Source organism: Puma concolor, chromosome C2, assembly GCF_028749965.1.
Source record: "Puma concolor isolate L17-30 chromosome C2, mPumCon1.1.hap2, whole genome shotgun sequence".
In the NCBI taxonomy this organism is placed as follows: Eukaryota; Metazoa; Chordata; class Mammalia; order Carnivora; family Felidae; genus Puma; species Puma concolor.
The window spans coordinates 147,088,470-147,115,100 of record NC_141675.1 but is presented as its reverse complement, the minus strand read 5'-3'; the positions used below and the strand labels follow the sequence as shown (position 1 = coordinate 147,115,100).

The window sequence follows — 26,631 nt, the reverse complement described above, 5'->3', positions numbered from 1 at the left end:
TGCTGGACTTTAAACTATGGTGGGTATTGGGGGACCGACCACAAGAGGTTAATAAGTCCTATCATAAATGAAAAATGCATTCAGTTTTGCGAAGTCAGATATTTAATGTTAGGATATTTATCATCTGTCAAGATAGATGTGAAAATTTCAACATTTAACTGTGGACAAGGCTCTGAGCTCAGTCTTATGTATTTTATCCCACTTAATCTCCACAAGAGGCAGGTACTGTTTCTGAGGCACACGTCCAAGGTCATTCCTAAGTGAGATTGTATTTCACCAGACATAATAGACTTCATTGTAAGCATTTGAAAGAAGGTATTGTGTTTAAGTAAATACCACAGCTGGTGAGTTGTAAACTGGTATACGTAGATTTTCAGGTCCATTCTATTTAGTCCTTAAATCGGACAGAATGGGATTGGACTACATGTTGTGAGGATCCGAAACTGAAGTAGAAACTCTTGTTTAGGTTTAGTATTGCTGATACAGAAAATTTAGGAGCAAGCAGGACTTGTTTAATGTATGCTAAAGCACACATGAAGAAGTGGTTCTGTCAACATAAAATAACCTGCTGTCGGGGGAGGGGGCAAGAAAACTTCCTATTAAAGTATTGGGTATCAGTGTCCCCAAAGCATTTCTCTTAACCATCGGTGGTTGAGAGTCATAGCCCCTAACTTGCTCAAAGGCCTTTCTGCATGCAGTACATGGGTAAATAATATATTCTGACAATATCTGGAACATTTTCCATTGTTAGAGTAACTCCTATTCGTCATAGTGTTTGCCTTGTGGTGTTGATATTTGCAAAGAAATAGAGAGGGGGATGATGTCGTTCTGTTACTGAAGTGGTGAACCAAAACCGAATCTGTACTATTTTGCCATATCGTTTTAAAGGATGGGTGGTTTTATTCGTAGGACTTAACACCAAAACCTGAGCCAACCCTCATGAAAACAGGAAATAAAACCAGTGAAGTCCTTGTCACCTTCAACAGCACCGACTTCATTGGTCTTGCCACCTTAGGAGGAATGAATAGAAAGTGAATGGCCGGACTTTTCAGCATAATTCCATCATTTCGGCCTAGCAGGTTTATGCCTTAGGGTGTGCTTTGAAAAAGGACCTGTAAAAATAAACTCCCCACTGGTGTGTTGATCTTTATTTTATAAGCTTTACTGTTCAAGTGATGTTTACCGTTTAATAAGGCATTTTAATGACATGGAATCGGAGACCTCCCTCTTCAGTGGATTTTCTGGGTTAGTGACCCTATTTTTTTCCAGTAAGTTAAGACTTCAAAGTGTAAAATTTACTAAGAGTACACCTGAGATGGCCTTCAGTTGGCTCACATAGCATAGTTCAGCTCTTTGTGTCATGAGGACCCGTACATTGTCTTTCTCAAATGTCTTAAGTATTTTGAGTGTTTTAAGTATTTTTACCAACCACTAGTGATGGACATACTCTTTCCAAAAATTGGTATATTGCAGTGTCCTTTTCCATCTTACTTTGACCTCTACCATTATTAGATCCTCATCATCTACACACTAATACATATCTTTATATAGTATGTAATCTATCTTTAAGACTACATGCTATGGGTTGTTGGCCTCACGTTGAGTTTTGCGCAGGTAGACTGGCAGACAACTTTGAAGATTTGGGGTTGAACTTCATTTTGATTCAGGCTCCACAGGAAAGAGTTGAAACCAGAATGCCATCTTCTGCGTTATTTTATAGACATTTTTATTACTCTCTTTTAGGTACTCAAGGAGTTGCACCTGGTCCTGTAATTGGGCTCCAAGCACCATCCACTGGTCTCCTTGGTGCCCGACCTGGCCTAATCCCACTTCAGCGCCCTCCAGGAATGCCTCCACCTCATTTACAGCGATTTCCTTTGATGCCACCTCGTCCCATGCCACCGCACATGATGCATAGAGGTCCACCGCCAGGCCCCGGGGGCTTTGGAATGCCTCCACCTCATGGAATGAAAGGCCCCTTTCCACCGCATGGCCCCTTTGTTAGGCCTGGGGGAATGCCAGGGCTTGGGGGCCCGGGGCCAGGCCCAGGGGGTCCCGAAGACAGAGACGGGAGGCAGCAACAGCCACAGCCACAGCAGCCGCCACCGCCACAGCCACAGCCACAGCAGCCGCCACCAGCTCAGCAGCCGCCACCGGCTCAGCAGCAACCACAACCGTTTAGAAACGATAACAGGCAGCAGTTCAATTCAGGTAGAGACCAAGAGAGGTTTGGAAGAAGATCTTTTGGAAATAGGGTGGAAAATGACCGGGAACGGTATGGGAACCGTAATGATGATAGAGATAATAGCAATCGTGAAAGGAGAGAGTGGGGAAGAAGGAGCCCTGACCGGGACAGGCACAGAGACTTGGAAGAGAGAAATAGACGCTCTAGTGGGCATCGAGACAGAGAGAGAGATTCTAGAGATAGAGAGTCTCGTAGAGAGAAGGAAGAAAACCGAGGAAAGGAGAAGCCTGAGGTGACAGACAGGGCAGGTGGTAACAAAACCGTTGAACCTCCCGGTAGCCAAGTGGGAGACGTAGACACTGTTTCAGAACTTGATAAGGGGGAGTCTGAGTCTGCAGTTGTAAAATCTTCTGAAGAGTTACCTGCTGAGGCTACCTCATCCGTTGAACCCGAAAAGGATTCTGGCTCAGCAGCAGAGGCTCCTCGTTAGAGACTGGAATTTGTCAAAATGTGACAGTGACGCTTCTGGAGTGTAGAGCTTGAGGTGTACAGATGCTGTATTATATTTGCTCCTGCTATATCACAGCCCCGCAGTAGTTGGTGGGGAATTGTAAGCAATTTGATTGCTTCCCTTCTATTTAAAAATAGCCACAAAATAACAAAAAATACTGAAAATATGAATAAATATTACCCTTTTTGCTGTAACTTTTTAAAAGTTTTGACTTTAAAAAGTTTACAAATCGTAATTAGAAGTGCTCTCTATTTTTTTTTTTTTTAATTTAAGACAAGGTAACGGTGAAAGCTCCTCAAAACAATAGGGATGTTTTTAATAAACTCTATTTTCATAACAAACTTTAATGTGTGCTATTCTTCCTACACTGCATTAAGGTGGAAAAGGATTGTTCACCATCAAAGTTTGAGCTGTTAATACTGTATTGGAGTCTAAATTAGACTTGTTTACTTGATGGAAATAGACATCTTTATGTAGTTACTCTCAAACACTTCATTTGTAATACTTTTTATTTTTAGCATTTCAATCATAAGGTGTAAAGGTTCATGGTTTTAATGTTAATGGAAAAGCTTGTTAGTTTCGCACTTCAATCAAGGATTTCTTTTTTGCCATTGGCTTTGTGGTAAATGTTGCCCTAATTAATTTGTAAAGAGAAATTTTGCTGGGGGGAGGAAACTGGATCCCAGAGTACCCGTTTGTACTATAAAATTATCCGATTGCCTGGGTATTACTTATTTAGAAGGTTGAATGTTTTCTTACCATCCCATTAAATTTTTCAAAAGGGTGAAAGAAATCAAGGTTAAATTTGCAACCTAAAAGCTTTTTGTCTTATATGTTTTAAGGACTTAAAAGCAACCTATTGTTTCCTATAATATAGGCTTTGCCTGTTGCCTTTCTTTACCATTTTTTAAACTCCCCTGCTGGGCAGAGGTAGACTGAACTTTTTGTCACATATGAGAACATATAAAATATTTTCTCTTTTGCTTAAAATTGTTGGGTTTACTAGGAAAAATAGATGTAGGTTATCCAAGAACTATTACATGAAGTCATCCAAAGCCAAATCAAACCTGTGTCTGAAATAGTTCAGAAAAGCAGTTCCATAAAACTGCTTTACTCAGTGCCAAGGAAAAGACCACACAATCCAAGTATTTATGGCCTTGTTGAAGCTTTTTTTTCCCCCTAAATTACATTTTTAAACTGTCCTCGTGTCATTCAGTGTGTTGAGCAGTAACTTTTTCTTTGCCCTCATCCCCAGGCGAAGCTGCTTTATTACTTTGGTTCTTAAATAGTACTCTGCAGCAAGATCTTGGTTTTGACAGGGAGAATATATCTAGGACAATGTTCTTGTGTTCCCGACTTTAGAAAATGAGAAAAAAAAATCCAGGTTCGTATCTGCACTTAAATGATAAAACTTGTCCTTTGTTTGATGTTGGCCCACGGAGAGGTTTTAAAAAGTCCTAACTGAAACTGCTTCTGGAAAGAAACATACATGTGATCATTTAGTGGTCAGATTTCAGGGATTTAAAAAACCCGTGTTTCCAATTGTAAGTATTGGGATCATCCAATTTGCACATGACAAGCCCCCCCCCACCCCCAATACCAAGTGGTAGTGATTACACTGGAGACTTGAAAGGTCACAAGCAGGTCCCTATATTTGAGTCCTATCCCACATATGTACTCCAAATTGCACATTAGTGAAATCTGTTCATATTTTTAAATCCTGACTGATTTTAACCACTTATTCTGAGCATATTCTTTATCACCAATTTTAAAACTTTGAAAGCACTACAAATTATCCTTTTCCAAATTTGCTTTTCCCCTCCCAAGCGATATCCTACATTTGATTAAGTATATCATATATTTATGATCAATCAGAACTGTAGCTTCTTTCTGGTTTCTCTATTAGAAATAATGTTCTGCAACTCTCAATAAACGACTGTGCTCCAGAGTCAAATCTGAAATAGGTTAACATTCATTTAAAAGCAGTTTCTCATAGGTACATAGCAAGTACTTACAATAAGAGAACTAGCCTTAAATTTACTAATTTGATGTATAAATCCTTAGGCATAACCCACATTTAAACATTTCCTTGGTTCCATCTTAAAATGCTATGGTAGATTTCTTTAAATGGCTAATGTGAAAGCAGACTGGCACAGATGGAGTAACTGTTCATGTGTGTATGGAGAGAAATATGTGCCACTGTGGCAGGTAGGTAGTTTAATCCTACTGAGTCAAAATGCTGAGGAGCTAATCAGAGAAACCATCTTAATTTCCCTGAAGCTGACAAAAGATATTTGTCCAAGATTTAAATTGAGGTTAGTCTTAGCTAAAAGACCGGCTGCTAAAAATTTAAACATCATTTAAAACACTTTGAAAAGTGACCTCTATGAAACATGTAATACCTGTCAACCTACTACTAAATCTGTTCTGTTCAAACTCTATGTAGGGTATCAAGAGCTAATTTTGAGTTTCAATCTGGATACTTCACTAGGTTCAAAATTCAGTGCCATATGGTATATTTGTTTATTGCGGGCTTGAATGAGAATTGAAGAAATTCAGACAATGAAGTTTAATACCCATGATTATTAAGCCTGGCAAAATACAGAGATCATTGAAACAGACATTTTAACTGAATAGGAGTTTTATAAAATTATACAAATCTTCCAAGTGATCATAAATCAGTTCTCATTACAGGTACTTAAAGCAATTAAAAAGTCACACAAATTATACTTTTAAAGTTACAGTGTTTAATGTTTATCAAGTTAAATTTCTACAACTAGCAAGATAACATAGGAGTTACTAGGACTCAGATCGCATCCTAGGGAATATTTACTTGGCGATCCCAATGACACCACAAGCCAAACGACTCCCAGCGTTTCCCGTTTGCGTACTTTCTTCATTTCCACCTTTGCCCAAGTCATCTCGTTTCTCGTGGACCTTTAAAAAGTTTTAAGAACATTAACATACTTAGTGCTAGCAAGTAATTACCACCTCTTCCCAACAATACCCAAAAGACTTTTAAGAACCACTTAATGTTAAAAACACTGTGTTAAAATAATTCCTAGCAGGGAAATACGCTAATATTTAATCTAGTAGTAAAAAATAGCAACAACTACTACTCAAAGCTTTCACTTGATGATTCAGATGGAAGTTAACTGTCCATGCTAGGTTTGAGCTGCTATCGCTAAAACCCCAACGACTCTTCTAGGCCACCACATGCCAATGTTAACCCTCCGTGAGACATGTTCATGGCCTCAATTACACTTATTCTCTTACAATAAACATTGTTTTGGAGAGAAAAGAAAAGGAAAGTGAATTTTAAAAACTCAAAATTGTGCCTAATGAACTAGAAGTCTAAATGATCTTAAAAATATCTCAGGACTATTTAAATAACAGCATTTTCAATTTGGCTCATCTAACACTGATCGATGATTTTTCTGCCTCACAACTACAGCTGAAGAAAAGTCAAGGGTCAGCTGTAAAGAAAGGAATACAGGCAACAGAAAGCCTAGACTACTTGGTGTTTGTGGGAACCAGATGCAGCTCCCAGGCAGTCCCTTCCACGTGTTAGACAAGTGACCATAACCTGCAGATGAGAATAAGGAATACTGAGGCCTGTCTCAGATTTTAGACCTAACAAAATGTTCTGTTTAACTACAAGGGGGGGGGGGGGGGGGGGGGACATTCAATCGTGGCAAGAAAATACGGCCATTTAAAAACCAGACAAAGACGACTTCTGCTTCCACAATATGGATCTAATATGATCAAACGTAACCTACTTTACTACTGCATCTTAGCAGAACAGTGTTCATAACCAACCTAGATCATTAGTTCATCGTCACTGTCATCAATAGGTTAACTGCTTTTCCTAATCTGAACTAAAAGTACAATGTATGTGGATCAGGATCAATAATCATGAAATCGTGAGAAGATATAGGACTGTTAGAAAAAACTGTATGCATACCCTATTATATGAAAACTCACCACCATCGTGCGGCCAATGATGGAATGGTCTCCTGAGAGCGCAATCAGAAAATCTTCCATAGACACGTTGGCCACACCGTCCTTGCCAGCAGTTACGTTGCCAAGGTCTCCAACATGCCTAACATTGAAAAAGGGTCAGGGATTAGGACTGATTTCCATTTACCTTACCATCAGGCTAGTTTGTGAGCTGAATTAAAAACTGAGTCAGATACATAAGGATGGACAAAGAGGTGGATATAATATGTATCAAACAGGACCCACTTTTTCAGAATGACAAAATTTTGGAACATACAAACTAGGAACAACTTGACATTCTAGACCCATTGCTCTTCAAAGCTTCAAATCTACAAAGTAATACTCTGGGAAGAATCGTGGGATGGGGGCACATCTAGAATTTCAGAGGTAAAGTACCAAAGGGTAAATTCTGAGTTATGCCTGTTAATTCTTGGCATGGCTAAGAAAGCTATGCCCCAGGCCTGTTATAAAAATAAATTACTCCCAGTCCTTAAATTTAGTATTTTCCTGAAAGGCTCTCTCAGGAAACACACATACAAATGGACTCACTGAATTTTCAGTAACAATTTTATCTACAAGGCTACCTATGTTTCACAATGATGGTTTATGTTGCTAGTGGTTGACAGTACTGTTATTCATGACATTTCCTGTATTAGTTCCCTTTGGCACTTGTATTAGTTCTATATTCAATAAATGCTACAAAACCAAATCGTCTTAAGTGTCCCCATTTGTCAATTACCAGCCCAGGGAATAAGCCGCTCCAGCACTTGGGGATACAGGGTTACTTGGGGCGGGGTGGGAGGCATACTTACATAGAGGGCCTACCTAGAGGGCAATGAATTCAAGAGCAGAGGTGGGGAAGACTACTCAGTTACGTCAGCGTGCAATCTGCAAGTATTATACCCGCTCTGACCCAACAAGCCAGTGCCATACTTTTGATAAGAGTTAAGCACTTTGTCACTCACCTCTCTTGATCTTTTGGCCCACCATGTTTTTTGGATAGAGGATTAAAGTGAGGGCCTGCACTGGTACAGCCTATTTGCCAAAAGCAAAAACAAAAAGGTAGCTAAATTATGAATCAGAATTCCAAAATAAATTCTTAAAACAAACTGGTCATTACTAAAACCTCAAACAGAGAAAATACTGACCTACATCATAACTTCTAGGTTCATAAAAACAGGAAGCAACACCTTAAGACAAAATAAAATAGGCAAGCAGTAGGGACAAGCTCTAACTAGTGTGTGTGACAGCGGTAAAGGTAATACCCTTCTCTGGGCTTTGATTTCTTCACTGCCCCGTAAAACAAGAGGGCCAAGACTTGATCTTCATGGTTCTTCTATCGTTAAAACCCCAGGATTATGACTGTAGTTTATAAGGTAGCATACCTTAACTACAAAAACTCACCTCCCCAGCAACACACTACCAAAGAGCCCTACTGTGGCCTTTACTTGGTACCCGCAGAATATAAAATGGCACCTTCTGTCTAAGGGCCAAGGCTGTTGCCTCACAGAACTCCAGGAGTTGGCATTCAGAATATATTCTGTAAAAATGGCACTCTTGTGCTCCAGGGAAGGCCTTTCTCACAGAACACGACAATGCAGAAAGTGCTTTTGTGACATGGCTTTCTTCCCTCAGCAGGTGACGGAAAGTCTCCATTGTTTACAGCTACTCCCCAGCTCCCCCAGGGAGAAGACACACAGGTTAACAGGAAGCAGCACAGTAAGTCCATGGCACACACCTCCCAAAGCAGAGCCAGTAAAAAAGTAAAGAGCAACCTGAGGAGTTTTAGTAATGTTGAAATAGATCAAAGCGTGTCATTAAATCACAATTTTTACAGGAACTAAATTACAGAACAGTAAAAACAAATTCCAGCAAGATGAATCAAGTTTTCACCATAAAAAGTCTCAACACCCAGTTCAGATTACTCAAAAACGGTAGAAGAGGATTAAATGCATTTTAACCCATAAACTTTTGTTAACTTGCTTCTAATTAATGGAACTCAATCCAAAGCATCAAGAGTTTACATTCTTTTTTCATATTTGACTTTACTTCTGTCCCACTAAGACCCCTGCGTCGGCAGCATGGAGCTATTCTTACAGGATGATGCAAATAAATGCAGACCCTGTGCTTGAAGCACCCACCCTCAACCCCAGCTCACAAACACCTGCGATCACTATGGCAGTAAGAAAGTAGCTTTTTTGTTTTCTAAAAAAATACTTGAGACTCTTTTATAATCAAGATATGATCATAAAAAACAAACAAAAACCACATCAACTTCTTCCTCTTCCTTTCCACACTTAAAGAGTCCAAAGCCAGTGCTATGGCTCATTTCCCTAAGGTCGACCTTAGTAATCATATTATCTTGACTTTTTTTTTTTTCATGTTAAGGGGTAGCTCTACTCAGTACATTTATCTTACTATGTGAAACAGGTAGGAGTCACTGGACCAACACAACACCCACCTTGTGTATTATCTCCAAACTGATGGACGTGGAATCCATGCTCTCCTTCAGTCAATCCTGTAATGGTTCCTGATACCACAACAGGCCCATTGCCCTTTAGTCAAAGAAAAGTGCAAGAAGTTTGAGAGAACAAGTGCTGCTAAACAAAGAAAACAGGTGAATGATCTTTACCAGTCACAGGAAAAGAACACGGGAGTTGAAAGATCTGTGTCCAAATCCCAGGCCCACCCCTTTCTAGCGAGCTATTTAACTGTTCCAGGCCAGGGACCCAACACCAGGGAGATGTGACCTTGTTCTAAGACAGCCCAGAAGCCCTGAAGCCAGCATCACAATTAAATAAAAGACCCCAGTGGCGCCTGGGTGGCTCAGTGGGTTGAGGATGAGTATGTGACTTCCACTCAGGTCATGATCTTATGGTTCTTGGGTTCAAGCCCCACATCATGCTCGCTGCTGTCAGCTAGGACCCTGCTTCGGATCCTCTGTCCCCCTCTCTTCTCTCTCTGTCCCTCCCCTGCTTGTTCTCTCTCAAAAATAAACAAACATTAAAATAAATAAAATAGCCCAGAAAAAGCACCTAATCAGAGTGGCAAGTAGAGTGAGCACTTAAATGGTAGATTATAGACTTTGTAGGGATTGACTCCCTTTCAGTGAATATGTAACATGAATAAGTTATTTATTTTGTAAATACTTTGGAATATGCTATATCTGCACATGCTGAATAGGTGTATATATCAAACTTTTTAAACCAAATGTCAACACATCATAGCACCTTTTTTTTTTAAAAATTTTTTTTTTTTCAACGTTTATTTTATTTTTGGGATAGAGAGAGACAGAGCATGAACGGGGGAGGGGCAGAGAGAGAGGGAGACACAGAATTGGAAACAGGCTCCAGGCTCTGAGCCATCAGCCCAGAGCCTGACGCGGGGCTCGAACTCACGGACCGCGAGATCGTGACCTGGCTGAAGCCGGACGCTTAACCGACTGCGCCACCCAGGCGCCCCCATAGCACCTTTTTTTATTCATGCAGACCCTCTTCCATAAAGCAAACATACAAATTTGCCTCCAAAAAAAAAAAAAAAAAAAAAAAGGAAAGAAAGAAAAAAAAACAACAAAACGAAACGACACTAATCATATACAACTAACCTAGGATCCCTGGTTCTCCACTCTCCCCCTAGGTGGGTATTTATCAGTTTCCACCAGAGATATTTTTTTATTAATAGCCAGAAAATATCCTGTCCCACTGTCCCCGGGGGACTGATTCTGCTCTAACCAAAGGTACTGTCTTCTAAAGTCATTTTAGGCATTCAAACCCAGATAACCTTTCCACTCTGACAGCACAGAGAAAGGGCAATGAAAACACAAAGGTAGAAAAACACATAGGGATCACCACGCAGGCAACAATAGGTAACAGTACTATACAGCTACATACAGAAAGAAAGAAAGTTAACTAGTATAGCTACAAAGAGATCTTAGGAACTAAAATAAAACACACACAGAAGTACACATGATGGCGTCTTTGTTTTTAGCTTGGTTTGTTTTTTAATAGTCAGGGCCAACAGTTACAAGAGGTGTTGGCCTTGAACATCTGACTTCCCATTGGATACAAAGCGCCGCTCAAAGAAAGTAGTGTGGCAACTGCTGCCCTTCTTTGCTCTGCTTTTTGAGGACAGATACACTAGAATTTTCTAAGCATAAGCTTTAATTCTGTAAAAACCAAAACGAGAGTGTTACCCCCCCCCCCCCCCCCCCCCCCAGAATACACAGCGTTACCAAGAGCACAGAGACAAAGGGCAGGGTCTTCCCAGCATCTGTACACGGGTCCTGGGTAAAGGGAGAGCACACGGGAGTAGCTCAGCAGTAAGCTGCCTAGTTACAGCCCTACAGGGGCCGCACTATTGTCTTAAATGAGTAAAAACAGGTCAGGGAAGTGAAAGGAATATAAACCAACTGGTCCCGCAGAGTGCTGTCCTGCGCTAATGAAGGCTCAAATTTTTCAAAAGATCTCCAAATTTTTCAAAAAGAAGCCAGGAATCTGGACTTCTAGGTGAAAATTTCAGATTTTTAAAAACTGGAAACTAATCCAAAAATATTTTAAGTTTATTTTTATTTAATTTGACAGAGAGACAGCAAGCAAGGGAGGGGCAGACAAAGAGGGAAACAGAATCCCAAGCAGGCTCCGTGCTGTCAGCAAAGAGCCAAATGAGGGGCTCGAACTCACAAACCATGCTTAACTGACTGAGCCACCCAGATGCCCCACTAATCCAAAATTTTAAACGCTCTCTAAACCAAACAAATATGGTTTATTTCCAATTTAACACACCTGCATATCCGTAGAGCTGTAATGCTGAACTACACAAGGATCTTTTATCAGGTACAAACAGCACCACCAAAATGAAGTTTGGAACTTGAAAAAGGAGAGTCATACATGCAGCTCAGGGAAGGTGGGTAGACTGAGTTACGTATGGATTCACAGCTCGGCTTCTGAATGTAAAGCAGAAGCCATTTCTCCATAGCCAGAGGGAAGGGATCCCTCAGAAGCTGCCTAGATTCTCTAGTATTTTGGCAAAATTACACAAGGAGAGAAGAGGAGCAAAACAAAGTCTGGCAAATGAAAGCAGCAAAATTTAGTCAACTGCCAAAAAGCCTCTTCCAGAAAATTTGCAAACCACTCAAAGGATAAAATTAAACTCCCTTGCATAAATTTCATAAACAGGGACACTTACAAAGATTACTTTTCCTGTCCTCTCACATTTCTGTAAGCCCCTTTAAAGATTAAACCTCATTCATATATTGAATATCATGATTATCAAGCAAAGTACGACAACTTTCCATCAGTTCGTAACCTTGCTAAGATTTGGGAGACAAACACCTTCCTTGTAAAACATGTGTTTCATAATACAATTAATGAGTATTTCTGTATACTTTATTCTTTGACCATCTCAGTAGGGGGCTTGTTGGTAGAGCAATTTCAAAACCACTTTACGGAAAATTTGGTTAAATCAATGTCCAGACAAGCAAGTTGAGTGACACTCCAGGTCTCCTGACTTCCAACTCAAAATCCCATCCGCTACCCTCTAAAAGTTCTCAAAGCTTGATGCAAATTAGTACTAGTGTAGAAACTAAACCCAGCAATGCTCAGGGGCACCGGGGTGTCTTAATGGGTTAAGCTTCGGACTCTCGATCTCAGCTCAGGCCATGATCTCACAATTCGTCAGATAGAGCCCTGCATCAAGCTCGCTGCGATGTCAGTGCCAGGCCTGCTTGGGATTCTCTTTCTCTCTCTCTCTGCCCCCCCCCCCACCCCCCACTGGTTCTCTCCCTCTGAAAATAAACATTAAAAAAAAAAAAAAAGCCAACCAGCAATGCTCATATTGCGCCCTGACAGATTTTGATATAATTGATCTGGAATTAGTATCAGTATCACATTTTTTAAAAGCTCCCCAAATGAGTCTACTGTGCACCCAGGGTAAAACATCGCAGGTCTGGAAAACACCCAAGGGAGTAGGTTAGATCTCTGGCTTCTGGAGCTTTGGAGGAGGAAAAGGAGCTTTGCCCAGGGCCATCTTCTTTGACTTTACAGCCAGACCATGACCCAGAGCAAGGGTCAGCAAACTTTTCGGCAAGGGGCCAAGGTTTCTGTCCCCTTAAAATCAAAAACAAACGGAGACCAGCCTTGATAATTCCCTGATCAGACAAAACCAAGTTAGTCATACAGGCAAAAGCTTAATTGGCTTATTTGGCAAGACTAACTTGACATGGGTCATTTCTTATTTATGCCTTGTGGAAATGGTAAGCAAAAGTCAAGCTGTTTCCCAAGGTCAGTATGTGGTAGCCACTAACCAATTTCTTAGCATCTAAGAAAACTAAAATCATAACCCATCACTGCGAAACATAAAGTCACTGCCTTCTCACTACAGAAGATGCTTTATGACAATATATACCCCTCAGCCGCGTTCCATGAATTGGTCTGAGTGCTCCCGGTTCACGACCATCTTTTGGTGTGTGCACAATAAACTTTCACTAATCAGTACTTCAGGGATTCAATGGTTTTATTTCTTTGTACAGTCGCATGACTCTTGTTTTTTAGGAACCTCTGAACTAACCATATACAAACCACTCTTAGCTCCGGGGCTGTACGAACACCCGCATGGGGACGGGCTGTGCCCACAGGCTGCAAGCTCCAGACCTCTTGAGCGGAAAGGAAACCCCAAAGCGGGGTAACGGATGCGACTATACCCAGGTGGCTCGGCCGCACTCGCCACCACCAACCCCTCCCCACCCGCCCCCGCCGCCCCATTCCCGAACCTCAAGGGCGGCCAGGCCCCGGACTGCGCAACTCCGAATCTGCACGAGCTTCAGGACCCAGAAAACGACCCCGCAAGGAAGGGCCACAGCCTCTGCAAAAACGTCACGTCTCCGCCCCGGCCTACCGACGCGGCGGCGCCGGCCCAGGCCCTCGGGGCAGCCGGCCTCCGTCCGCGCTCTCCAAGCACCCCCGGGGCCGCCCGAGGCTCCTTCCCTGCACCCCTGCCCAGGCCTAGCCACGCAACCGCCGCCCCTGCCCGGCCCGCCCGGTGACTCAGCACTCGGCCGCCGCACCGCCGCGGGGCAGAGGCCTCGGGCGGCGCGAACCCGCAGACTCCGCGCGGCGGGGGCGTGACGAAGGCGGCTAGAGGCCCGGCGGGCCGGCGCTCCGGGGCACAGGTGAGCGGGCGCGGCCTTCCCGCCGGCCTCCGCCCCAGCCCTTGCCTTCTGTACGAAGTGGATGGTGCCCTCCACCGGGCCCTGGCCCTTCAGCACGCACACGGCCTTCATCTCCATGACTCTCGGGGTCCGGTCCGAGCTTCGAGGGCTCCGAGGACACCGGAGGACGCCGCAGAAGACGCCGACGCAAACCGGGGTGGCCGCGCCGCGCGCTCTTAAAGGCCGAAACTCTGGCTCCGCCCACCCTGGCCCGGAACCAATCGTCCCCCGCGCTCAGCCCGCGCCCCACAGGGCTTTGGCACGCGAGTGGCCTGGAACGACCAGGGGCGGGACTAAGGGGCGGCGTGGGGAACCTTGCGTCCCGCGCCGCCGGCTCCCTCCGCCCCGCGGCTCGAAAACGCCCAGAAACATGGAACTGTGGAAAAAATCAGCCATTCCCTTCCAGCCTGTGGATTGCAGTACGCGAACCTGGGGAAATGAGGTATACGTGGCACGCCTTTAATTTCTTAAGTCACTTTGTCTGGAAATGTCATCGGTTATAATGACCTTGTCTCCTCTGTTGCTTGGAAATTGGGATGCGTCAAGCTGGTTGCTTTTTGTGGTTTTCATGTGTGCCTTGTTTCTTGGGTTTCTGAGGGTGTGTAAGGTCGGCGCATCTGAATCTCTGCCCTTGCCTTTTCTTCCCTGCGGTTGTTTTAGTCCTCAGCACACCGCGTTGGTAATCTGGCTAGAGGAACTCTGTGTTCTCTTCACAGTTTTCCTGTTAGACCGAGAAGGCCACAACCGGTGAGAATCCCAAAACGTCAGCTGACTGACTTTCTGCACGTCTCTCGTGTTTCGTGCGGCCCTCCTGCCCCAGCGGTCGGGGAGGAGGGCAGAATGAGCACACAATTTATACCTCCAAACGCCGGAATATTGCTTAGTCTTCCAGAAAGATATTTCCAAATTTGTTACGAAATGAGCAAAAACACAAACTACTTGTGTGTGTATGTTATTAAAGGATAAACATATTCACTGTGTGCTCCGAAATGTCTAGAAAGATGGACAGGAGACTCTGACACCTTTGGGGTGCAAATTTAACTTCTGCTAGGTTCTCGTAGAATTTTTTTTTTTTTTTTTTTTTTTTTTTTTTTACAGTGAATGTGAATTTGTTTGCAACGATACGGCTTTGAGAATCCTATCCACCTTCCTCCGCACACACTTTTGCGGGGAGGCTAGTTTGATAGGCCATGGGAAGGGGGCGGCGCCTGAGTGGCTCAGTCTGTTGAGCATGGGACTCTTGGTTTTGGCTAAGGTCATGATCTTATGGTTCCTGGGTTCAAGCCCCACCTGGGGAGGGCAGAGCCTGCTTGGGATTCTCTCTCTCCTCTCTCTCTGCCCCTTCCCCTGCTCGCTCTCTCTCTCTCTCAAAAAAAGAATAATAAACTTAAAAAAAAAAAGTTGATATTTTAAAATAAACCACGCTGGGGGCATGGAGGAGAGTAGGCATCTTCATCTTCCACCCCGACAGGGCATGCCTGACTGAACACCTACAAAGTTGACTAAACTGTTTTTGGAGGTGGGATGAAGTTACCTTAAAGTGGAAGTGTGCATTAGAGTCACCTAAAGGGCTCGTTAAACTGCAGGTTGCTGTGGTTCTGGAACTTTCATTCCTGACTTGTTCCCAGGTAGCACCGGTGCTGCTGGCCTGGGACCTCGCTTTGAGGACCTGTGGCTTGCGGGAGTTCTTGCCCACGAAAGCAGGAAAATTGAGGCAAAGGGCTGGACCCTACTTGACTCCAAAGAGGAGATGGGGAAAGTGTCCTGAAAAGAAAAGTGGAGACAAGGAGACCCCGATAGGGGCCAAGAAGGGACAGACATACAGGAAAAAGAGCTCTGCTTGCTGGGGATTTGTGTTCTGTTTGCTTTGTGGGTTTAAATCCTCCCCATTTCCTGAGAACTCTTCACCATGAGATCCGTATTTCCCTCAGTCGGCAGGATTCAGTGGTGAGGATGACAAAATACTGAGACCTAATCCAAGGCCACAGTGACACCAGGGCAGGGAGTGCTTCAGCCACATCTGTGTTAAACTTTATTTATTTATTTAGATCCTCAGACTCCAAGGCTTCCTCTACCAGAGATGCACAATCCACATTTTTTATCGTCCTCTCGAAAGTGCACATATTTGTAATTTTGCTGCTTATACTTACTAGTATTCTCCAGGCATATGCCAATAGAGAGTTGGATAAATGTGTGCATGCCAGCCAAAGGGCCTTTGCTCAAGGTCTGAGTTTCTTTGGGTTCCAGGAAGTTAGAGACTCAGGTTTCAGTTCATCAGGAGTACTTGGCAAGGATCCAGCCCCCGAACCAGCCAGCCCATGGATGCAAAGAACGGCCTGGGACAGGGCCTTGGTTCTCTCTTGAGCTATTCAGATGAAGCCTGGGCATCCCCCTGTTTTGGTCAGTGGAAGGCCTTTGTTGTCCTGCCAGTTTAGAGGACCCGGGAGGTTCATTCCCAGCACTGCCCTCCCTCCTGGGCAAGGGAGTTCCTGGCCCTGGGCCCCATACTTTAGAAGACCCTGTCTGCCTCTCCTCAAACCAGCTCTCCTGAGGGGGAAAGAGTCTGTGGAGCCAGGAGGGTGAACCTTACCCCTCCTTCTAGAACAGGGTTAAGGAATTTAAATACAGGCCTACCTCATTTTGTTGCACTTCACTTTATCATGCTTGGCAGATGTCGCATTTTTTGACGGATTGAAGGTTTGTGGCAACCCTGATCAAGCGTGTCTGTTGGCACCATTTTTCCAACAGCCTTTGCTCACTTTGCTCACTTTGCTCACTCTCTGTGTCACATTTTTGGTTAATTCTTGCAGTATATCAAGCTTTGTTATTATCATTACGTTATGATCTGTGATCAGTGATTACGACTGGCTGAAAGCCCAGATGATGGTTAGCATTTTTTAGCAATAAGGTATTTTTAAATTAAGGTGTGTACATTTTTTTAGACTTGATGCTGTTGCACACTTACTGGACTTTCATATAGTGTAAACAAAACTATAAATTAATCTGACTTCCTTTATTGCAATATTCACGTTATTGCAGGGGTCTGGAACCAAGCCCCCAATATCTCCAAGGCGTGCCTGTATGTGATCTTGAGCAGATATGAGCAGGATATCTCAGTCTTGGCACTATTAATATTGGGTCAGATAACACTTGTTGTTGTTGTTCTGTACCTTGTAGGATGTTTAGTAGCATCCCCAGCCTCTACCCACTAGATGCTCTAACACCCCCCTCCGCAAGCTGTGACAAGCCGAATACCACTACAAATTGCCAACTGTTCCCTGAGGGGCAAAATTGCCCCCAGCTGAGAACCACTGTTCAGAACTGTCATTAAATATGTAAGACCTTGGAATTTCTTGGCGCACTAGACCTGTTTCCAGGGCTTGGACACACTAAAGATGGACTGTGCCACCGTGGGTATGTATCTGAATTTGACCATAGGCCCCCTCAGTGCACCTTGCAGCCTGGGGCTGGGGAAGGAAGGAAGGACCAGGGACAGAGGACTGGCTCTCATTCTTTTGCTGCCTTCCTACATAGAACTCAAGAAGCCCAAGAATTCCATATTTGAATCTGCCTTCTGGGTCTTTATGAAGGTATATTTGTTAAGGCAGAGGATAGGGTATATTTTATTTAGCTGTTATCTTGATTTATATCATTTAAATATTTAGTGTATGGTGCCCTTGCCCCAGTCCTGTAAATGTTAGGGCAGGCCTATTCGTTTGAACCTTGGGATTCCGTGATCGCTTTGGACTCAATTCCATAATTTAGCCCCAGAGTTCGTGTGTTTCAAACTGGAGTGTGACCAGAGTACTCAGACGGGTAATTTTGAAAAGTTCACTGTTGTACCAGGCCAGTATGATTGAGAATCATTATCTCCAAGAAGTCCAAAGAGTCCTAAAGTAGCTGGGGTTGTCTTGAGCCCCAGAATGTGGCTGGGATTTGACAGTCAGAATAGAGCACAGGTAATCCAGAGAGACTTTGATTTTATAGGGAATGATGAAGGGGGATAGATGTCTCCGATATTACTGCAGCCTGTGTAGATGACTAAGCAGCTTGCGATGTGTCATTCTGGCATTCCTGAGAACGAAAATCAGTGTTTTGGGGACCTCTGTCGTTGAGAGGTGAGTGAGAAGGTAGACTAGAAATTCAGTCTTGCGTTTCCATTTTCCCCTTCCTCTTCTTCCTTTCCTAGGGCTCATTTTTCTACTTTTCTCTTTTATCTCATCTTTCTCTTTCCCTGAATCATTTGTATTTCTGTGACTGAAAGTAATTTCCCCCTTATATCTTCATCATTCTCGGTAAATATTTAGTTTTCTATTAATCTCCTTCATATCACACATCACAAAGGGATTATCACCAAGGCCTTTGCTAATGAAAACATATTTTTATATGAATTGTAGGAAAATGTCCGAGCTAGGGATAATCCAAAAGAAGCAAAGTAGAAAGAGAGAGGATTTTTTTAATGCTAAGAAACAAATGCACCAACAACTAGGAAGCCCACGAGAAACTGTTAAAAGTGGTATTAGCTAGTTTTTCTGCAGCTGTTAAAATGCAGATGATAGTAAATCCCCCAACCTGAAACCTATTCCCAATAAACCCTGTAAGAAGATTGTATCACAGAATCATGAAGTATCGGAGGCATTTTTAAAAGTTGGAAAGTAGGGGCGCCTGGGTGGCGCAGTTGGTTAAGCGTCCAACTTCAGCCGGGTCACGATCTCGCGGTCTGTGAGTTCGAGCCCCGTGTCGGGCTCTGGGCTGACGGCTCAGAGCCTGGAGCCTGTTTCCGATTCTGTGTCTCCCTCTCTCTCTGCCCCTCCCCCGTTCATGCTCTGTCTCTCTCTGTCCCAAAAATAAATAAACGTTGAAAAAAAAAAATTAAAAAAAAAAAGTTGGAAAGTGAATAGCATAAGAATTAATGTAGATTGTTACGTTAGTAAGCAGGAGTGAACAGTCTGCAATTAGAAGTTTGCAAACTGTGATTGCCAGTTAGCTGGATATTTAATAATCTCATCAATAACATATGTCATATGCTTTATTTTCAGCAGTTCCAAGCTGGTCTCTGGCTCAGTCTGGCCCACAGTGTCTTCTTGGATAATTCTGTCTAGATCTCGGCTGTAAATCGAAGCTACCTGGGCCCCACATTAGAACCACCTGGGAGTTTTTTGGGTTTTTTTTTAGACACTGGGCTTGTGGGGGGCAACTGGGTGGCTCAGCTGGTTGAACGTCTGACCTCAGCTCAGGTCATGATCTCTGGGTAGCTGGGTGGCTCAGTGGGTTCAACATCCAACTCGGTTTCAGCTCAGGTCGTGATATCATGGTTCATGGGTTTGAGCCCTGCACTGGCAGAGCCTGCTTCAGATTCTCCCTCCCTCTCTCTCTGCCCCTCCCCCGCTTATGCTAGCTCACTCTCAAAAATAAATAAACTTGAAAAAAAAAAGACATTCCTTCTGGGGCACCTGGGTGGCTTAGTCGGTTAAGTGTCCAGCTTCAGCTCAGGTCATGATCTCACAGTTCATGGGTTCGAGCCCCATGTCGTGCTCTGTGCTGACAGCTCAGAGCCTGGAGCTTGCTTCGGGTTCTGTGTCTCCCTCTCTCACTGCCCCTCCCCTGCTCACTCTCTGTCTCTCTCTGTCAAAAATAAGTAAACATTAAAAAAAAAAAATTTTTTTTTTAAGAAACTAACAATGGTTTTCTTTGAGAATGGGTATTGTTTTATCACATGAGAAAAATAACACCTTTTTTTGGTGAAACAAGCATAACCAGGTTTCTGTTATGTGCAGTCAAAAGCAGTTTCTAACTGATAAAGAGGAGAAGCCACCCAAGGAGTTTTAGCAGGAAGCAGCACGATTGTGTTCATATGTGAGGGTGATTCCTAGGATATCTGAGTGTAGGGACTGACCAAGTGTTGGGTGGACTGAAGGCAGAGAGGCCATTTGGGAGCCATGATAAGGTCCTGGCCTAAGGCCATTACTGGAAAAAAAGGGGAGAGATAATGGAAATGCAACTGCTAGCCTCATTGACTATCAACGGTCAGGATGGGGGGTGGGGGTGGGGGCAAATGTAGTTTCCGGGTTCAGGGTTGGGGCACAGGGTGTGGATGGTGGTGCTATTTACCAAGGAAAGCAAGTGGAAGGATAAAGAGCCTCATTCAGGACAGGATGCATCTGGGGTGCCTGAGGAACCTTGGAAGTGCCAAGCTGGCATTGTCCACCTGGATGTGGGTCTGAACCTCAGGGTCACTTCTAAGTCCGGGCTCCATATCAAATTTAACACACATGCTATTCAGATTTATAAAGAAAATATAGGGGCGCCTGGGTGGCGCAGTCGGTTAAGTGTCCGACTTCAGCCAGGTCACGATCTCGCGGTCCGTGAGTTCGAGCCCCGCGTCGGGCTCTGGGCTGATGGCTCAGAGCCTGGAGCCTGTTTCCGATTCTGTGTCTCCCTCTCTCTCTGCCCCTCCCCCGTTCATGCTCTGTCTCTCTCTGTCCCAAAAATAAATAAATGTTGAAAAAAAAAAAAAAAAAGAAAATATAGTAATTTGTTCCCTCTAGGCGGATGTAATTGTCTTCATGATCCTCTACCACTTTAGGTGGGTAAGAACTGGGTGAGACTTGGATGTGCCAGTGATGTTATGTCAAGTTCATCTGGTTTAATCAGTTTAGGGCAGTGATTTGCACACCTTAGTATAAGAATTAGCTAGAAGGCTTTTTAATACCCAGGTTGTAGGTCCCCACCCCCGAAAGTTTTTATTTATTTTTATTTTTTTATTATTTTTCTAAATGTTTCTTTTTGAGAGAGAGACAGAGTGTGAGTGGGGGAGGAGCGGAGAGAGAGGGAGACACAGAATCCAAAGCAGGCTCCAGGCCCTGAGCGGTCAGCACAGAGCCTGATGCGGGGTTCGAACTCACAAACCGCAAGATCTTGACCTGAGCTGAAGTCGGATGCTTACCAACTGAGCCACCCAGGCGCTCCCCCCAACCCCGAAACTTTTTAAAAAGAAATACCTTGATTAAAATATAATTTATATACTATAAAAAAATCACCCATTATAAGTGTACACTTCAGTGATTTCTTTTTTTTTAAGTAAATTTGCATAGTTGGCAATCATTACCAAAATTCAGTTTTAAAACTTCTCTGTCAGCCCAATAAGTTTCCTCCTGCTGGTTTTTGCTTAATTCCTTCTCCCATCCCAAGCCCTAGGCAACCACTGATCTGCCTTTTTCTCTATAAATTTGCCTTTTGTGGACATTTTTTGTAAATGGAACCATACAACATGTAGTATTCTGCATCTGACTTCTTTCTTTTTTTTTTATAATTTTTGTTAATGTTTGTTTACTTTTGAGAGAGAGAGAGAGCACAAGCAGGAGAGGGACAGAGAGAGAGGGAGACACAGATCTGAAGCAGGCTCCATCCAGGCTCTGAGTTTTCAGCACAGAGCCCAACGCAGGGCTTGAACCTGCTAACTGTGAGATTGTGACCTGAGCCAAAGTCAGATGCTTAACGAACTAAACCACCCAGGCGCCCGACTTTTCATTTAGTATAATGTTTTAGAGCTTAATCTGTGTTGTAGCATGTATCAGTAGTTCATTCCTTTTTATGTCTAAATGGTATTTTATTATATGTATATACTACAAATTGTTTTTCCACTCACAAGTTGATGGACATTGGATTTGTTGTGGGTTGAATTGTGACCCCTCCAAAATTCATCCATTGAAGTCTAGCCTCCCTTACATTGGAATGTGATCTTATTTGGAAATAGGGTTTTGTAGATTGCTGATCTAATGACTCTTTAATCACTATGAAATATCCCTCTAACATCTTATTTAGCTGATGTCCATATAATAGCCACTTCAACTTTCTTATCATTATTATTTTCATGATATATCTTTTTTCATTTTTTTACTTTCAGACTATTTGTGTCTCTGAATCTAAATGTGTCTCTTGCAGAGAGCATGTATTTGGATCTTGCTTTTTTTTATCCAATCTGAATATCTCCACTTTTCGATTGGGATGTTTAGGCCATTCACATTTCTTAAATTTTTATTATTTTTTAATGTTTATTTTGAGAGAGAGAGAGAGATAAAGCATGAGCAGGGGAGGGGCAGAGACAGAGGGAGACACAGAATCCGAAGCAGTCTCCAGACTCTGAGCTGTCAACATAGAGCTCAACACGGGACTCAAACTCATGAAGGGCGAGATCATGACCTGAGCTGAAGTCGGACATCCAACCGACTGAGCCATCCAGGCACCCCTAGGCCATTCACATTTAATATGATTAATAATATGTTTGGATTTACATTTGCTATTTTGCTATTTGTCTTCTATATGTCTTCTTTCTTCTTTGCTTCTCCGTTCCTCTTTTATTGCTTTCTTTTGTGCTAAATATTTTTTGGTATAGCATTGAAATTCCTCTGAACTTTTTTTAGTATTTTAAAATGAATTTTCTTAGTAGTTGCTCTATAGATTACAGCATCTAAACTTACCAAAATCTAGTTGAGATTAACACTAATTTACTGCTGGCAAAATATAGAAACTTTACTGCAGTAAATCTCAGTTCTCTTTCCCTTCTCATGTATTACTATTGTTGTATGTATTACATTTATGTGTGGTATGAACCCAACAATACAGTGCTATGAGTGTTGCTTTACATAATCCTATATCTTGTAAAGAAGTGAAGAGGCGAAATGAGGAAATAATGTTTAAAAAGTCTTTTATATTAACCTACATATTTACCATTTCCAGTGCTTTTTATTTTTCCCTGTGCATCTAATTGCCATCTGATGTCACTTCCTTTCAGTCTGAAAGACTTCCTGTAATACTTCCTGAAAGGCAAGGCTGTCGTCTCTTCCACTGACAGTGTCACTGGGCATGGGCATCATGTCCCCTACACTGGGGCCCCCTGGGCCCCCCTCAACCACAGCAGCATGGCTGCCAGCCGTCACGGCCTCTCCTGCCCCGGCAGAGCCTTCACACCCACTGGGCTGGCGGGCATAGAAGCAGTCCCAGGCCAGAATGCCTTGGACATCCTCTGTTCTGACCCACAGGTCAACAGTTTTCAAGCATAAACACTTCTCAGATGGTCGTATGCCTCTGGCCGATTTCCGGAGCACTGAAATTGTCATTCTTGTCAATTTTGTCTCGCTTTATAATTGCATTCTGGGGAGAGGATTCACTGACCTTTTCACTTGGCCATAGCCAGAAGTCACCTTCCTCTCCCTGTGTTTATGATCCGTTAGACCTGGGTGTAGCTAGAGAATTAACATTTAGTGTATTCTCAGGTAATGCTGGTTGTCCCAGAGAGCACACTTTTGAAAACCACTGCTTTATTTATTTATTTATTTTTTTTACCAATTTGATTTGATTTGATTTATTTAGTGTTTATTTATTTTGAGAGAGAGAGAGAGTGCGCGCGCACACACATAGGCAGGGGGTGGGACATAGAGAGAGGGAGAGAATCTCAAGCAGGCTCTGCATTGTCAGTGCTGCCCCGCACAGGGCTCCATCTCGTGAACCGTGAGATCATGACCTGAGCCAAAATCAAGGGCCGGATGCTCAACCGACTGAGCCACCCAGGCACCCCCAGAAAACCACTGTTTTAGATGACCTCAGTGCTTTTTAGACGCTAAAGCAACTTTCTCATGAACTTGTTATGAGCATGCATAAAACTTTATTTAAATTTGCTATAGGGGAGCAAGGCATGGAATAAAGCCAGTTCAGAGATTTCTTTTGGTAAAAACTTTTGATAGAAGTAAGGAGACGAGAGGCATCTGGGTGGCTCAGTTGGTTCAGCGTCAGACTCTTGATTTTGGCTCAGGTCATGATCTCACAGTTGTGAGATTGAGCCTAATGTCAGAACCCCCCCGCCCCCCACAACCTTTGCACTGGGCGATGAACACGCTTAAGGTTCTCTCTTTCCCCCCTCTGCCCTCTGTTCGTGTGCATGCACTGTCTCTCAAAAAAATGAAAAAAGTAAGCTAATATTGTTAACGTTAGGTTCAAAAAGGACTGTCAGGTGAACGATTATCTATTCAGTATCAGCCTGATGGTTAGCGCTTCAGGTGATTCATAACAAGACAGTGCAGGTAAATCTAACTGCCCTCAGAGGCTTTTAATCTCATCAGAGTCTATGAGAAAATTGCTTAATTATTTTCTCATAAATGCTAGTCACTTTCCAGAGGAAGTTATTAATTATCCCAAACCCCACACTTCTCCATCTGGAGAAGCCTGCCTTTCTCAGACTGTGGACAGTCTCCTGTCTCACTGGTAGATGCTGAGTTTCCCCCCATTCCTGAGAGTGCACTCCAGGATAGACTCTGGGCACCAGTGGAGGAGGGCATCTTCTATCCATGTGATGTCATCAGGGTCCTTGTTGGTTTCTGCTGCGGAGCAGCTGGTCCAGTATGGTTCTGGACTGGGTGACAGCTGTGGTGTCACTGGTCCCACCTGTGGTTCCAACCATTTGCCTCATCACCAGGTCCCTACTTCTTTGCATTGCCCCCAGTCTTCTGCTGGCCTACCAGTTGATTTGGCCTCTTTGTATTCCGACACTGGGGCCCACAGAAACCTCAGGTGCCGTAGGGACCAGGCATAGGCCACGTGAAGCTCTTCAGACCTCCCTCTCCGACATTTCCCTCCATACCCGGCTGCACCCGCCTGGTGCCAAGTTGAAATGTCTCCTCACATGGACCTTCTCCAAGACCTTTGATCTTCTTCCGCCCGCTATTGTATGCATGCCACTAACCCTCTTAAAGTTCTCAAGATCTTCCATGTCTCTCTCTGTGTTTCTGCCTCAGCCCTCAGAACTAGGGAGAGAGGAAGTACTTGTTTCCTGTACAGCTCTCTTTTTCCCTCGCTTCCCACAATATTGAGGAAAAAGTGTTTCACTTTCTCCACCTCAGAGGACCTCAAACTTTCTGTGCGTCAGAACCCTCTGGAGAGCTTGTTAAAGAACAGATGAGTCAGCCCCACCCCTCAGCGTTTCTGATTCAGCAGGTCCAAGATGGGGCCTGAGAATGTGCATTTCTAATGGGCTGCCAGGACCTGCTGCTGCTGCTGGTCTGCTATGCACACTTTATTTGGTTATTCTAATTTTGCATGTTAAATACAATTAAAGGAACTAAATATCATCAGACTCCCATGAGTCTTGATTCAGACAAAACACACACTGAGTACCTAAGGTCTGTAGAATATGTTTGGTTTTACCAAACTATTACCAAAAATGATAGTAATTTTTTTTAAGATTTTATTATTCTTTAAGAAAACTTTTTTAATGTTTTTTATTCTTGACAGATAGAGGATGAGCAGGGGAGAGCCAGAGAGAGAGGGAGACCCAGAATCTGAAGCAGACTCCAGGCTCTGAGCTGTCAGCCCAGAGCCCGACGCGGGGCTCAAACCCACAAACTGTGAGATCATGACCTGAGCCAAAGACGCTTAACTGACTGAGCCACCCAGACGCCCCTAAGATTTTATTTTTAAGTAACCTCTATACATGGGGCTCAAACCCCCCAACTGAGACCAAGAGTCACATGCTCCACCGACTGAGCCAGCCAGGTGCCCCCCTTCAAAATAACAGTTACCTTCCTTCATATGCCACTTGATCAGGGCTCTTTTCCCCCTTACAGTTTTCTCATAACATGTGCTTTCTGTTAACTTTTCAGTGCCTTATAGTACAGGGCTTCGAGTCACATTAATTCTTGGGGTGCCTGGGTGGCTCAGTCAGTTAAGCATCCAACTTCGACTTAGGTCATGATCTCATGATTTGTGAGTTCAAGGCCCACATCGGACTCAGTGCTGACAGCTCAGAGTCTGGAACCTGCTTCATATTCTCTTTCTCTCTCTCTCTCTCTCTCTCTCTCTCTCTCTCTCTCTGTCTCTCTCTCTCTCTGCCCCTCCCCTGCTCACACTCTGTCTCTCTTTCTCAAAAATAAATAAACGTCAAAAAAATTTAAAAAAGAAAAGTAAGGAGGTCAGCTCCACTTCTGGGCATAAACCCAAAAGAATTGAAAGCAGCTCATGAACAGGTAGTTATTTGTATACCCATGTTTCTTTAGCAGCCTTATTTGAAATAACCACAAGGTGGAAGCAACCCAAGTGTCCCTGGACAAATGGGTAAACAAAATGTGGTACAGAGATGCAGTGGAATATTACTCAGCCTTAAACAGGAAGGAGGGAAATCCTTACAATTGCTACAACAGGAATGAACCATGAGGTTACCTTCCATTATGCTGAATGATAGAAGCCAGACACAAAAGGACAAACACTGTGTGATTCCATTTGTATGAGGGACCCAGAGGAGGCCACAGACAACAGAAAGTAGAATGGTGGGTGCCAGGGGCTGGGGGAGGGGAGAATGGGGGGGTTGTTGTTAAATGGGGATAGAGTTTCAGTTTCGCAAGACAAAAAAAGATCTGGAGGTAGATGGTGGTAATGGTTGCACAAATATGAATGTACTTGGTACCACTGAACTGTGTACTTAAAAATGGTTATGAGGGGCGCCTGGGTGGCTCAGTCGGTTAAGCGTCTGACTTTGGCTCAGGTCATGATCTCGTGGTCCGTGAGTTTGAGCCCCGCATCGGGCTCTGTGCTTACCACTCAGAGCCTGGAGCCAATTTCGGATTCTGTGTCTCCCTCTCTCTCTGACCCTGCCCCATTTGTGCTCTGTCTCTCTCTGTCTCAAAAATAAATAAATGTTAAAAAAGGGTTATGGTAGTAAGTTTTTTGTTATGTGTATTTTAT

The 26,631-nt window shown here is 43.5% G+C and overlaps 3 protein-coding genes across 5 annotated transcripts in view; 2 read left to right on the top strand and 1 right to left on the bottom strand.

The window, feature by feature from the left end:
* Positions 1-7,404, top strand: part of SCAF4 (SR-related CTD associated factor 4) — a 64,293-nt gene extending 56,889 nt beyond the window's left edge. For all 3 annotated transcript variants that reach the window (XM_086675842.1, XM_086675843.1, XM_086675841.1), the window contains exon 20: positions 1,744-7,404. In XM_086675842.1, the coding sequence (XP_086531968.1) occupies positions 1,744-2,675 (932 nt within the window). In that variant the 3' untranslated portion in view covers positions 2,676-7,404. The remainder of the gene's footprint in view (positions 1-1,743) is intronic.
* On the bottom strand, positions 5,421-14,039 carry SOD1 (superoxide dismutase 1). The gene is made up of 5 exons (XM_086675845.1): positions 13,906-14,039; positions 9,157-9,250; positions 7,661-7,730; positions 6,681-6,798; positions 5,421-5,633 (listed from the first exon to the last, which is right to left on the bottom strand). The coding sequence occupies exons 1-5, from the start codon at positions 13,975-13,977 to the stop codon at positions 5,526-5,528; spliced, it is 462 nt and encodes a 153-aa protein (XP_086531971.1). The 5' UTR covers positions 13,978-14,039; the 3' UTR covers positions 5,421-5,525.
* LOC147577584 (uncharacterized) overlaps positions 13,241-26,631 on the top strand; it is a 71,820-nt gene continuing 58,429 nt past the window's right edge. Inside the window, exon 1 of the mRNA XM_086675844.1 lies at positions 13,241-14,341. Within this exon, the coding sequence (XP_086531970.1) occupies positions 13,304-13,816 (513 nt within the window). The 5' untranslated portion in view covers positions 13,241-13,303 and the 3' untranslated portion in view covers positions 13,817-14,341. The remainder of the gene's footprint in view (positions 14,342-26,631) is intronic.